At 40.1% G+C, this 15,083-nt stretch overlaps 2 protein-coding genes across 2 annotated transcripts; both read right to left on the reverse strand.

Annotated features, from left to right (window-relative positions):
* Positions 1–55: 55 nt before the first annotated feature.
* On the reverse strand, positions 56–6,512 carry LOC118231915 (thioredoxin-like). The gene is made up of 5 exons (XM_035426292.1): positions 6,353–6,512; positions 2,495–2,599; positions 1,826–1,891; positions 532–597; positions 56–223 (listed from the first exon to the last, which is right to left on the reverse strand). The coding sequence occupies exons 1-5, from the start codon at positions 6,374–6,376 to the stop codon at positions 161–163; spliced, it is 324 nt and encodes a 107-aa protein (XP_035282183.1). The 5' UTR covers positions 6,377–6,512; the 3' UTR covers positions 56–160.
* Positions 6,513–6,825: 313 nt separating this feature from the next.
* Positions 6,826–14,204, reverse strand: LOC118231916 (thioredoxin-like). The gene is made up of 5 exons (XM_035426294.1): positions 14,055–14,204; positions 10,606–10,710; positions 9,682–9,747; positions 7,648–7,713; positions 6,826–7,116 (listed from the first exon to the last, which is right to left on the reverse strand). The coding sequence occupies exons 1-5, from the start codon at positions 14,076–14,078 to the stop codon at positions 7,054–7,056; spliced, it is 324 nt and encodes a 107-aa protein (XP_035282185.1). The 5' UTR covers positions 14,079–14,204; the 3' UTR covers positions 6,826–7,053.
* Between the last annotated feature and the right edge of the window lie 879 nt (positions 14,205–15,083).

The raw sequence follows: 15,083 nt of genomic DNA on the forward strand, positions 1-15,083 counted from the left end.
AACTGGAATTTAATGTTTAATGTTTGCTCATCATGCAAGAACCACTAACAAAAAGGACTTTGTCATTGACTTTTGACTTTTTATTGTACACAAAATGCCAAATTTGGAATATTAGCCATTGATGGAAGATCAGTTCTTTGCACAGGATCAGAAAGAAGACTCATTTATGAGTATTAAGTTTTTCCTTCAGGGTTTGCTCAGCAGCTCCGGAAAAAGAATCAATCTGGAACAGAAAAAGGATGACTTGAGCCAACAAAATAAACCCGCATTCAATAAAAATAAATGATGGCATGTATATGAAAAGGGACTATTCTGATACAATGCATGTATAGAAATTACAGTATTTTACATTGCTGGGGACAGGACAGATCTTTGCCGAATCAAAAAAAAAGAAACATTTGATTCAGACAACCAATTCAGAACTACTGAAACAGAATAAGCGAGACAGACAACATATTAAAGTAACATAGCCAGCGTATTTCACTAAAACATTACGCAAAAGGTGCACAACCAATTGGGTGCTAATCATACCTTTTTTCCATTTTTGTAGAAGTGGAATGTTGGCATGCACTCAATGCTGCAGGAGGCAGCAACATCCTGGAGAAAATGAGAGCAGAAACACTGTAAATTAGCCAATAAAACAACCAATAACTTAAGTCTTCTCTTCATGCATCAGTTTACCAAACCTCACAAAAATAGACACATTAAAAATGCATAAGAATGAACTCTCATGAAACAATATTTACTGTTCAACAGCTCAGAGTCAAGTGAGGAAACTGGGTTCTTCTCATCTCTATTTGTAGGAACATAGTGAAGTCACATATGAATAAGCACCCGTTCTGTGCTGAAAGCACTTTCATGATGTACAAGGATGACAGGAAAAAATATGTTGGAAAGAGCAGCATCTCGCTGCAGGACCATGGCCTACATTTTCCTCTCTTTCAGACCACATAAGCACAAGAATCTAGACAGGTGTGCCCAAAGTGGAAAGCCAAATGCCAAAAGTTTGACTGTAGGAACTCGTCAAGTCCTGTGAATGGCTTGTCATTATAGCACAATTTTTGGACCAAGGTCTCCCTTAAAATATGCGAAGCCATTCAGCACTGCAGCAGCTCACCAGATCAACAGGCCACATTATGTAACCACAAAAACCTGCTCATGTCCATCAGAACAAAGGCCTCAAAGCACCATCATCTCAGCCTGGTCCAGCACCAAAACCCAAAGGACGAACCAAATAACAGCTGACCCACATTCCACATTATACACAGGCTATAAATGGGCTTTAAGTTACCAATGCTGTGAACAAACTGAAATGTGATGTAGGAGAAGGGGGTGGGGTTTGGTAAGTCAATGAAGCTTTCATGGTGTGAGTGGTAAATGTATCCGGGCCTTACCAAATGGCTGAAGCTACAAAGATTAAGGGGTTCCCTGGTGTCCAGCAGGTAAAATTCCCCAATTGGCTCTATTAACCTTGACACCTAAACATCCCCTAGTTTAATTAGCTCAATAATTTCCTCCCTCTACAGCTCAGCTAATGTATGATGAGTGGCCTAATACAAAATGGCTGCCGAACCTCATCCAGGTGGGTGCTACACGGTGAGGTTATTGAATTTCACTCACTGTGAGAACATGAACAGTACTATATAAATAAAATCTATTAGTATTGTTACTAAGAATCGACATGCAAAAAGGCCAGCCTGGTAAACAGTACTTCAGGCAGAAGTAGTATTGTACCAACTGAAGTGAACACCAATATAACAATTCATTATGTTTATTTATATACCATCATCTTTATATTTTTATAGCAAGTACAGTTTCCCCTTACTTGAGCTTCGTCCACATCCACCTTCAGAAACACAACGTTCTGGTACTCTGGGTTCTCCGAGAGTGCCTGCAGAAAGTGAGGTAGGTGATCAAAAGGAAGGTCAGTTTTCCCGCACTTAGAGTTCAGACCATTATACAGTGAGGAAAAGCTAACATGCCGAAAGCACAATCAGCCGCGTCACACTGCTCTGGATGGGTGCCAATATCAGTGCAGTTATTCCTCATCTTTCAGCACGTCAGTGCTTCGAATTACATAGTTTAATAGAATTTTGGCCAAATCCATCATAAATTTGGTGTTTTAGTAGCAGAAGAGGCAGAGACAGCATCTCTAATTCTCATCATTACTGTTCTTCCTCTAGGTGTACTTGGAGACAGGGCCTACAGAGTTCCCCATTTCCCTCTGTCAGTGAACTGAATAACTCATTGGGAGACTGTGACCATATGTAAAATGGAGACGGGATTTTTGGAATATGGGAGGCAGAACATTTTCCTTTTAATTAATTTGCTGTTGATTGCCAATTTATGAAAAAATAAGTTCACAGCCTACCCTGTTAACAGCTCACCAGGTAACTGCTGCAGAATGCAGTTACATAAACTGTCCTGTACATATTGGTCAATGTATGTCCTGTAGCACTGTTACATGGAATGACATTCTGAAGAAAACACTCACTTTGAATTTAGGACCGATCACTTGACAGGGCCCGCACCATGTAGCGGTGAAGTCCACCACAACCAGCTTATCACCCGCATCCTTCAAGGCTTTTTGAAATTCCCCCTTCAAAGGAAAACGAAGAAAAAGGTTTGTTTTGTTCACAAGCACACTCCAGTTCTCCACCTTAAGTCTCTTGCTAGCAAGGTAACTACAACGCACAGGAGACTGATAATATACAAAAAACAACGGTTAAAAAACTGAATTGAACACTCGATGCGAACGAACTAAATACACTATTTAATGGTATAACTGTGTAAAATGCCACTGAAGTACAAACAGGCAAACCAGCATATGATTTCTGAGGTAGCCAACTAACCCGAAGTGAAGTTTGTAAAGCAGATGTGCATCATACAAGAATGGGCAAATGGTTTGGATTTGTTCAACTCTTCAACCTCCCCAGACACTCCCACGTCACTCCCCTGCTCACTACCCTCCACTGGCTGCCTGTTATAGCTCGCATCAAATTTAAAACATTGGTCCTAGCATACCAGGCAGTCAAGGGATCAGCCCCAGCATACCTCCACAAGATATTCAAACCCTACATGCCAGCCAGATCCCTCCGTTCTGCTACCTTAGGACGCCTAGCACCTCCCCCTCTTCGCACCTGCACTTCCAGAACACGTCTCCTGTCTATTCTGGCCCCACGATGGTGGAATGACCTCCCTGTGGAGGTCAGAACAGCTGAGAAACTGACCCATTTCAAACGACGACTGAAGACTCACCTCTTCAGGCTGCACCTCTCCCCATCCCTCCCTACCCCCCTGTAAATGACTGTAAGCTTAGGGTTGTAACTAGGCAGCTGTTTCGTAGGTGACTTAGGTGCATTAACTGTCTTAACTACTGCTTGTATTTTTTCCATAGATTGCGTTGTTGCCGTTCTCATTGTTAGTGTTAATCAGTTTAACCTTCAGGGTCCAAGTTGAACTATGCGGTTGTTCCCTGCACTTGGACCGGTACTTCTCTCTAGGGGTTTCGTCATACTTGTTCCTGGTTATGGTTATACACTTTGTTGTACGTCGCTCTGGATAAGAGCGTCTGCCAAATGCCTGTAATGTAATGTAATGTAATGTAACTCAGACTAACAAAACCATTCGGTTTAACCCTTAACCCCGGTATTTAGGATAATTAAACTACCTTTGTGTGAAATGTAAAGTCCATCCAAACATATATGGGCATATTAGGACAAATTTATTAAATATTACCCTGTCCGAGTGCATGCAATGGGCCAATTCCGCAAGTCATCTCTCTTTCCACCAGCTAGCAAGCACTGTCTGTCTCTCACTACATCTTTTCTAGTGATGTGACGTTTGCGAACGATTCGGTTCTTTTAAACGGCTCTTTGGTACAAACGGAAGGAACCTAGTCGTGCTTGGTGGGAGCAAGCGGCCAAAACCAGACTTCGTTTTTGAAGCTCATTTCCTGGTCTTGTTGTTCCTGGTTCCTGTTTTATTCGTCTTATGACTGTCCATGGGTCGATTTCATGATTTGTGTCATTTGGGCACTGTTATAATATTTGTTGTGGACCAATGAGGTACAGTTTGCGTCACTTCCTGATTACTGCGGAGGACTAAGCTACAGTAGGGGCTACAGTCTATGGTCACTGGGGTGGGCGGTGGCGCCTCTTGGCCTTGACATAAAAGATGGCCATTTCTCATCAAAATTTAAAAGTCTGAAAATTTGACATTTAATTACGACAGAAGGGCTCCTGAAGTGGTCTACATCCTACCCCATTTCTGTGAAATTTTACTGTAGCAATTTTTAATAATCCCACTTCAAACTTTCTATGCAATCCAACAGACGCCAATAGGAAAATATGAAAGTTCGGATAAGAATTTCTCCCCAAATGTAAAAGTTCCGAAAATTCTGACACTTATTCCTGGCAGATGGGTTCCTGGCCTACATACTACCCAATTTCTGAGAAATTTTACTGTACCATTTTTTAATAATCCCTCTTCAAACATTCAATGTAATCCAATGCAGGCTAATATAAAAAGAGTAAAATTGTGGATTGGAATTTCTCCCCAAATGAAAAAGGTCTCAAACTGTTGATACTTATTCATGATAGAAGGGGTCCTGTTCTACATCCTAGTCCAATTGCGTGCAGTTTTACTATAGCATTTTCAAATAATCCCACTACAGACTTTGTGTGCATGTCAATACAGCCATATTTAAAAAAAAGTGATCTTTTGGATTGCAATTTCTTCTGAAAATTTTAATGCCTCAAAACGTTGACATTTGATTATCATCAATGGTGTCCTGTATGTCTGCCCCTAACTGTGAAACTATTTCTGTGCTGTTTTCAAATAAACACCCAATTTGAATATGGTGGTGATTTTTCGTCATTTCAGATGTGCATTACTTCCTGTTCTCTCATTACTTCCTGTTCTCTCATACACACCTGATGCAATGGTGAGACTATCAGATTTTGAGGAGAAAACAAAATGCGTGACACTGATCTGTCCATAGTACAGTCCTAAAAGACATGTGAAGTGAACGTAACAATTAAAAATAGTTTTTAAAAAAAATTCTAATTACCACCTTTGTTCAATTTCTCTCTTGATCCGTATCTCTCTTTTAGAAGCAAATTATAACCTTTGCAAATACGTAAGGAAGACCGCGAAACCGTCCAATCATATAACGCAACCGATTTAAGGTGGTCGGAAATTTCGAATCAAAGGCTGCGAATCGGGAGCCAACTTCAGCGTCGTTTTACAATCTCCTAACTCGGGGGCTGTCTTGTCACCTTAACATAGGCCTATTGTTTTTACATTCAAACTTTGGTGAACACTCACGTTTGATATCATACATACATAGGCTACATTTTAACGATTTGGGGCTTTGTTTCCAGGGGCTTTAAGTATCTACGTTTGAATCTGATCCAAATCTTATCCTATCATTATCCTAGTGATTATTACCGCGGATAAACCAAAGATTTTGATTTAAGACTGATAAACCCCCTAGCCCAAAAAAGTACGATGAGCCGTACTTTTGAACGGCTCTCGGAAATGAACGTTGCCATAAGATCTGGCTCCCTCCAAAGAGCCGTAATTCCCCATCACTAATATTCTTTTCGTAAAATGTGACGTTATTTAGGCTACGTGTCTGGAATGGGCCGGGGCCGGGCAGCGTACCCCGCCTTGCATGCGCATGTGCAGTACAAATCGGACAGCAAGCAAGTACGGTAAGAAGACATTTTACGACAACGTCACATGTCAGTTCATGTATCAAAATGCCAGAGACCTCCCGACTTTATTCACCTAATTTTATTTGCGTTCATATGAAATTTGCAAGTTGGAAAGTCACGTTTCGATACCTCTGGCAACACATGAATGCAACATTACTTAGGAATTACTCCGCATCGCTTACGTTTATGGTTAGCACAGCCCAGTCATGAAAAAGGTAGCCTACGGCATGCCGGCCACTCTACTCGCGAGCCAAATTACTAAATACTCAACATGAAGAGTCGTTTCAATGGGAAAATAGCAGAACTATTCAAACGTACTCCACATTTTAAAATATAATGCATTTACATTCTTAAATCGCATAAATTCACAAGAAAGCCGTGTCATTTGCTAGCTAGCTTAGTGTACAAAGTTGTGGCGCACAAGGCTACATTGTTCACCATCTAGCTGAGCATTAACATTTACCTTGCCATGTTGCGTGTTTGGCAGTGGTTTCAGCACACGGTTATAGGTTCAACTCTACTGACTTACAAATGTTAGCTAGTCATGGTGGGAGGGAGCAAGTCGGCCAGCCAGCTGCACATATTGAAGGACTTTGTCGCATTTCTCGCAAGCTGCGATTTCGGTTTCTTACCAGATCTTCGATTATAATGACCATTCTGATTATATGTAAATCCCCGTGAGGTCCGTGCGGGTTCTTTTTAGTCCGTGGCGGTAATGTCAAGGCGTGTTCCCGATGAATGCGCTATATAGCTCAGCGAGAACGCCCCATTCCTTAGACTAGTGCAGTAGGCTGTTCTATTCAAGTTAGCACGCCCACACTAGAGAACCAGGGGCGGTGTTTGAGTTTTTTTTTTTTTTTTTTTTACAGCTTTCAAGCATGGCGGATTCAAAAAAGTGACTTGCATTTTAACTGGAAAATGTGTAGCCAGTCACATTCATGACACAATGCCTTTTTGCCGTCCGTTCTTCATTTCGACTTAAAATTTATAAGTCAAGTTAACAGGAAGTAAACCTTGAATTTTTGCAACATAATTTAGGTATTCATTGCTTACAAATTTGTTCTTTACAGTGTTGTCTTAAAAGAAAAGTGAAAGCAACAAAATGTGAGGTTAGGCATATCTAAATTTATTGAGCCAACCTGATTAAATATCACAAGGTTCAAGTATAGAAGGTTCGATTAAGACAAAAAAAACACGAAGTTAACATTTAAGTAATGCCAGCTTATCATGCATCATGCCAATAACTTTAAAAACAAATGGGAATGTCAATGTTCAAAGTGAACACAAGTGTTATTGTACACAGTGGAATTTCATTCAACAGCAAAGGGAAGACTCATTTAAGAGCATTCAGTTTCTCCTCCAGTTTTGTTGGGTTGCATCCAGAGAACTCATCAATCTGGAACAGAAAAGTTGGACATTTAAGGTTAAAGATTTGTAGGCTGATTTGGGCCAACAAAAAGAAGCACACTGCATAAAAGTATATCCACTCAGTGACCACTTTTATAGGTATCCATTTGGTGTACAGGGCAGGACCCACTTTTGCCTTCAGAACAGCCCAAATTCTTCATGGCATGGATTCAACAAAGTTTCTGGAACATTCCTTAGGGAATTCGGTCCATGCTGTCACAATAGCATCACGCAGTTCCTGCAGATTTTATGTTGCAAGCCTCCCGTTGCACCTCATTCCGAAGGTGCTCTATTGCAATGAGACCTGCGGACTCTTCAGGCCATTGCAGTAAACTGAATTCACTTTCATGCTTGTGAAACCAGTTTGTGATAATGCATGCTTTCTGACATTATCTTGCTAGAAGTTTCCATTTGAACAGAATGAGAGGGAGGCAGATGGCCAATATAAAATTAATATAGCGGTCATATTCCAATAAGACATTATGCAAAAGATCTTCAACTGAATGGGTGCTAATTGTACCTTTTTTCCATTTTTGTAGAAGTGGAATGTTGGCATGCACTTTATATCACAGAAGGTGGCAACATCCTGGAGAAAAAGAGGACAGAAACTGTAAATGACCCAATAAAACAACCAATAACTTCAGCCTTTTCTGCATGCATCAGTTTACCAAACCTCAAACAAAAATTGACACATTAGAATTCCCTCTCCTCATAAAACAATATTGACTGTTCTACTTCTCAGAATGAAATAAGGAAACTGGGTTCAGGTCATGGCTACACCCTGTAACCACAGAAACCTGCTTGTGCCATCACAACAAAGGCCACAAATCACTGTCATCTCAGCCTGATCCAGAACCAACACCCAAAGGATGAATCAAATAACAGCCTACCCACATTCCACTCCTAAATTAACCACTTAAAATATTTGTTTTAAGTTAGCAAGCTAGCCATGCAGCTGGTTTAATGAAGCTGTGTAGCTAAGTAGCCAGCCAGCTGTATGAATAAAAAGAGATGTAGCTGTAAGCTGAAGTAAACCTTGAATTTTTGCAACATAATTTAGGTATTCATTGCTTACAAATTTGTTCTTTACAGTGTTGTCTTAAAAGAAAAGTGAAAGCAACAAAATGTGAGGTTAGGCATATCTAAATTTATTGAGCCAACCTGATTAAATATCACAAGGTTCAAGTATAGAAGGTTCAATTACATGTTTTTGTTAAAGAGTAACATTGACGGTCCAAGGTTTTATGGATTCTAGTCACACACACATATTTTCCTTTGTTTAAATATAAGCACATAATCATTGTTATTTATGCTGCAAAACACTTACTGCATATACACCAGAATTTCTGTTACACTACCTAGTAATAGTTTAGCCATCAGTCATTAAACAATATGTGGTGTTTGCATGTAAAATCATAGAAAATTCATTTAAGCATTTTCAAGCAAGCTATAGCTTCCGCATAAAACCGAGACAGCGACCACAAAGTGTTTTTTTACACGTCCTTTTACCGGTGTATTAGAGTGTGCTGCAATTGGCTTCTTTGATCAGATTTTATCACTGGCAGATGCAGGTAAATGTCCAAGAGAAAATTATTGATTGCAAAACTGGAGTACTTGTGATGATGTAATCAGCAAGAAAAGGAGAAGTAAAATGCAAAATAACCCAGGTTTGGGTCTTTATTGTGTGGGCGTGTGAAGTTGTTTGAAAATTGCGTGCGTTTACATGAGGGTAGAAGGTACATTTAAGCATTTATATAATTAAAAAATATTTTTTTTTTAAGCAATCACACACAAAAACACAGTTAGATTTTTACCATTAACTGGCATCTAATTCCAGCAGCCATGCCACTTTATACTCTGGTCTTGCCAATCAGCCACAGCTAAGCAGGTGTGGGCTTGGTTAGTATGCGGATGGGGAAAAAAAATTATTGCTGGAAGTGGGACTGGAGGACCAACAGGAGGAGTGGTCTTTCCTCCCAACAAGCACATGCACAGACGGGCACCAACATATGCTGAGGCATATGCCCTGAGACAGCAAAAGTGCCCAAATTTGGCACAAATTAATTAATAGATCTCATGTGCAGCAGTGGGAAATGATTGAAATAACATTCACAACTGTAGAAACAGTAACAAGTGCTTTGAGTGCTCCAGGACCCTGAAGTCCTGGCCACCTAAACATTACCCACTTTAATTAGCTCAGCTGACGTATGGCAAGCGGCCTAGTACAAAATGACTGCTGAACATCGCCCAGGTGGGTGCTACACAGTGGTGGTGTTTGAGGTGAGTTTCACCCCTTCAATGTGAAGCGCTCTGAGATCATGAAAAGCACTATATAAATAAAATCTATTAGTATCGTTATTAATAATCTACATGCAAAAGGCTCAGCCTGGAAAACAGTACAGTACAACAAGGATCAACTGGAGCGAACCATCATGGACTGCTTTATGAGGACGTAACAATAGTACTTCCTGTAAAAACAGGCAAGGGAGGCAAATAATAACAATGGTATCTGTATTTAGCACCTTTCAGACAAACAAGACCAGTTTTCCCTTACCTGAGCGTCATCCACATCCACCTTCAGAAACACAACATTCTTGTTCTCTGGATCCTCTGAGAATTTCTGTGGAAAGGGAGGTCAGAGTTTTCCCAACTTATTACAGAGTTCAGTCCATCATTCTGGGCAGAAACACTAACCTGCTTTTGGCCAAATCCACAATAAATTGGATGTTTTAGTGGCAGAAGAGGCTGAGACAGCAACTCTTATTCTCATCATTACTGTTCTTTCTCCAGGTGTAGTAGAGACAGGGCCTACAAAACCCCAATAACTTTAAGCTTATACATTGGCCCTTAAGGAGAAATTAGAATTAGAATTAGAATTAGAAGACTGACAATGAATTCATTATGTGTATTCTGGAATGCTGGGTTTCAAATAATTTCATGTTCTCTAAATATTAGATCTCACTGACAGTCCATGAGCGTAGGAATGGGAGGCAGAGAATCTGAATAACTGGGCTTAACTGTTGTTTCATACACTAACAGACTTGCCAATTCATGTAGATAGCCTACTTGCTGCAGAGTCCTCTCTACAGAATTGAGTCCTCTGATGAAATATTAAAACATCATAGGGAACTTCACATTGAATCGCTGAGAGATGCAAGCTAGACAAATTAATTTGGCCTACTGTTAGGCCAATTTCATGAGAAACACACACAGATCATTAACAACACATTGGTGGCATCAACTGGTGAAAAAAATAATCAGCAACTAATGGGTGGTCTTAAACTTCAGGATCTGTTATAAAGAACAAACAAGCAGGTTTCGGATAAATACCAAATACAGAGAGGTTCTCAGCCTACTCAGTTAAAAGCTCGCTTGCCAACTGCTGCAGGGTGCAGTTGCACAGGCTTCCCTGAACATACTGGTCAATGCATTTCCTGTAGTATTATAATATGGATGACTTGCTGAAGAAAACACTCACTTTAAACTGAGGGGCAATGCTCTGACAGGGCCCACACCATGTTGCGGTGAAGTCCACCACAACCAGCTTATCACCTGCATCCTTCAAGGCCTGATCAAATGCGTCCTTCCAAGAGAAACAAAGAAAACCATTATTGTTCACATGCACACTTCACGGTTTTGAACTTGAGGTCTCTTGCTGGCAAAAGGATTTCATTAAAAATGGAATTTAGCCACAATTTTGTCAAGTGTCAGCTAGGAGAGATGTTCGTGCTGAAAGCAAAGCGTTCACCCATTTCAAGTGACCAAAAGTGTGTACTGGCGAGGCAATTGGCTCAGCTTTGTCAGGGGATGATAGGGGGTAAGCCAGCTAGCCCTGTCGATTTCATCGCTCTCTAGAAGCCACTCCTGGTCAGACCAGGCACCTGCGGATGCAACAAACTGAGGGCTCATTCCAATTGCTTATTTTCACAAATGATGTCCTGCTTTATTGGCATTGACACTTCTTTGGGCATCATGTTGAGAGAAAACAGCAAGAGCCATTAGAAAATAACCAACCGCCATTAAACAACAGAAGAAAAATAACAAGTTTGATGTAGCCTAACCAATTTGCACATCCAACCTTTTTGGAGCAACTGTTTAAACAAATGATATTCCTATTTTGCATATGTATAATCTCAGAAAATATCATATCTTGGAGGAGAAGTGGAGATCATAGCTGGCTAGCTAATGCCAGCACAACCACACTTCCAACAGTCACCCTCAAAATGTTTAGCTAATAGCACAAAGAACAATTAGGCTGAGGGGTCCGTTTTAAAGGTACAAAGCCAGATTATGTAAAATGTTTCTTTCTGTTAAAGAATTATAGAGGTTATGGTTTTTCTATAAAAATCTTTTAAAAACGTACCTCAGGAATGAAGACAAAATCTCTTAAACATTCTCTAACAGTGGTTACTTTTCAACCATGTTCCTGGAGTACCCGAGTATGCGAGTTTTTGTGCAAACCTTTATTTCAATTCTTGAAGGATCAGGAATTGTTCATTGATTTTTATTAGAGACTTTTAAAGGTCTATGAGGGATGATTACACTCTCAGTTACGTATATAAGAAAGATATTCTTATTGGAAAGAATTCATTTTCCATATTAATTTAAGGACATTCAGCCAGTCAGGTCAATTTTTATACAACTAATGGTTTCACTTTATGTTATGTGACAGTATATGATTAATTTTGGGAGAGGTTACGTTTTGCATTGGTTAATCAACCAACAGATCAACAGCTGAAATCAATGAAGTCTTAAATGATGAATGTGGACATCTGGTCATTGATACTAAACCACATGGAAAATGAAGAGTTCAAAGACAAATAAAATGGTAATGAGCCAAACCAACATAGTGTTAAATTCCATTTAAAGAACATGCTTTCACCTTAATGAAACATGAGATAAGCTTGAAAAAGCTAAATTAAAAAACAACATACCCTGGGGTACTCCAGGATGGGCACTTGGGCACTTTGAACAGAGCTCTCCCACTCATGCTTTATACCCATACTCACCAACCACATTGTTAGTGCTGGAAGCATTCTTTAGTGACTTTGGTGCATGCTGATTCAATAGCATAGCATCATGCTGATTCAATAGCCATTCCTGCAGATTGTGACCACACATGCATGCTGCGAACCTCCCATTCTAGCTCATCCCAAAGGTACTCTATGGGATTGTTATCTGGGGAGTGTGCATGCGATTGCAATAGACTGAAGTCTCCGTTACATTCCTGGAACCAACTTGAGATGATGCGTGCTTTGAGACATATCACATTGACTGTGACCATAAAGGAATGTACATGGTCAGCAGCAATGTTTAGGTATGATGTGCCATTCAAATGATGCTTGATATTATGGAGTCTAATATGTACCAGTAATACATTCCACACCCCATTACAACACCACCACCAGTCTGCACTGTTGACACAATGGATCCATGGATTTATGCTGTTTACACCGAATACTGACCCTATGATCTGCATATTACTGCAGAAATAAACACTAGTCAGACAAGAAAAAGTTTTCCCAAACTTCAATCGTCAGGTTTCGGCTTAAAGCTTTGATGTGTTGTGCTTTCTGATGCTATTAATCACCTGCTATTTGAGCATTTGTGGCCTTTCTCTACGCTTGAACAAGTCTACTCATTCTTCTGTGACCTATCATTAACAAGGTGTTTTCGGCCCAATACTGACACTCACTGGATGTTATCTTTATCGCAACATTCATCACAAAAATCTAGAGACTGTAATGCGTAAAAATCCGGGAAGACAACGGTCTCTGAGATGCTGAAACCACCACGTCTGGCACCAACTATAGTCAAAGTCGCTAAAATCACGCATTTTCCCATTCTAATGTTTGAACAAATGGTAGAACAAAAAATAAAACCTCTTCAGTTTGAATGCTATCTATATTGAGTTTCAGCCACATGATTCATCGTTTGGAGGAGCATAACAAGCAAGTGTAACGTTACCTAATAAAGTGGCCAGTGAGTGTATATGTAGACGAAAGGCTTCTTTAAGTACCTTCCCTAAAATAACTCCGGAGTTACGATTTTACACTGCCACTGACGATGAGAAAATCAGTTTGGTGATTCGGGCGAAGTTAGCCAGCTACAGCAGAGTTAACGTCACCTAAATTATACGAGTCATAAAAAGGAACGAGCTAGCTACAAAAGCTCCAGCATGAAGAGTCGTTTCAATAACTATTAAAAACTATTTCACTTTTTAAAAACATAATGCCTTTCTATTGTTTTAAATTGTATACACTTTCAAGAAAGCTCGACGTCATTGGCTTGCTAGTTTAGAGAGTGAAGTCCTTTTGGCGCTCGGTCAACGGTTTAAACAAACGAACACGTGCTTACGCTGAGACGCGCAAGATAAAATCCCGTATTGGGACATAAAAACATTTCTCATTATTATGGCGACAATCGTACTAACTAGACAGAGACCGCATCGAATGCTATAAAATGGCAACATTCCTTCTGTATTTGCTGGCAAGAGAACAGCTAACGTTAGCACTGGCTGCTACTTAATCAAGGCAGAAAACCAGCAGTGGATAGACTGTCAGCAAGTTGGTGCTTGCGCCTGCCTTGATCTCCCAGACAGCCGCTAGTTGCACAGCTACCCAGATAGCTACTCGGTTGTAGTCCTAATCAGACTGCTGGCTAATAAACTGGTTTTACCAGAGACGATGAGTAATTGTTTTATCTCCAGCTTACAACATAAAAAACAAGCTAGCCATGCTGGTAGGGAGCTAGTTGGCACGCCAGCTAACGGTGCACACATTAGAACAATAATGAACGGAGTCATATTTGACAGTGCCGCTGCCTTACAAGTTAGCTTGCTAATAATGCATTGCTGATAAACTGTCACTAATTTTGTACCAAGGTAGCGTTAATAATTTATTACAAGCTGTGATTTGTGTTTCTTACCTTATTTTCGATTTCAATGATCATTTTGAATTTATGTTGCCCTAAAACGATCTGGTTCACTTAGTCGCTGGCCGTGGCGCTGTGGTCAGTGCGCGTTCTCGACAAATGCGTTTATAGCGCGACGAGAAGCCCAGCCCCTCGGGCTAGGACGTAGTATTGCTGAGCAGCACGTCCACAGCGAACCAAGCAAGGTCTTCTCCCGTTTACAGCTTTTACGGCTTGCTTCCATTCTAGAAAATGCGTGGTCAGTCTCAAACTTTAGACATCTTAATAAAGGATGTAAAAAGCTAATTGGCATTCTTAAAAATCTAAATGTGACTTGCAACCATGACGAAATGTTTTGCCCAGACAAATCAATGGCGAGTTTATATCTTATTTGTCCAACAGAATTTACGCTGGAGTGATTATAGATAAAATGCGCTGATTGGTTACGACTTTACTACAACTTTGTGTTACTTTGGACTTAAGAAATACTATATAGTTCAATAGAACATTAGAAAATCCAGTGGTTACTACTGATTCTAAAGAATCTGTATAATATACCTAATTTAAAGACGCACAATTATTACTGTAACCAGCTTCGCAACGCAACCGTGTTCGTTTGATAAGTTCATTCAAAACACGTCTGTATAGCAGACATTAACCAGACAGGTTCAGCAAAACTGACACCGCCGTGCGGTTCCACATTTTAAGTCTTTCGTGTTATGTGTTTTCATAAGATGCAATTTCCTTGATTTCCTTCAAACAAAAATATGGTGCTAATGCTCAAAAGAGGACTGCGTTTATCTCATAAATACTATTTTAAATCCCTCGGCAGTCCACAGTTGTATTAATACATTCATTGATATTTTTTATAGAACATCAGCACCTCATACGTTGGTCTGTGGCAGGTGTTCCTCTGACAGCATTTACTCCTTTGATCACCTCTCAGCATCTGATTGGTGCATACAAAAAGGGCCATCTTCTCCATAGAAACGGGACTCTTGCCCATCTAATGAAATTCAAATCAAGGTCTAAAAATACTGTCCT

The sequence above is a fragment of the Anguilla anguilla genome, chromosome 7 (genome assembly GCF_013347855.1).
Source record: "Anguilla anguilla isolate fAngAng1 chromosome 7, fAngAng1.pri, whole genome shotgun sequence".
Taxonomy (NCBI): Eukaryota; Metazoa; Chordata; class Actinopteri; order Anguilliformes; family Anguillidae; genus Anguilla; species Anguilla anguilla.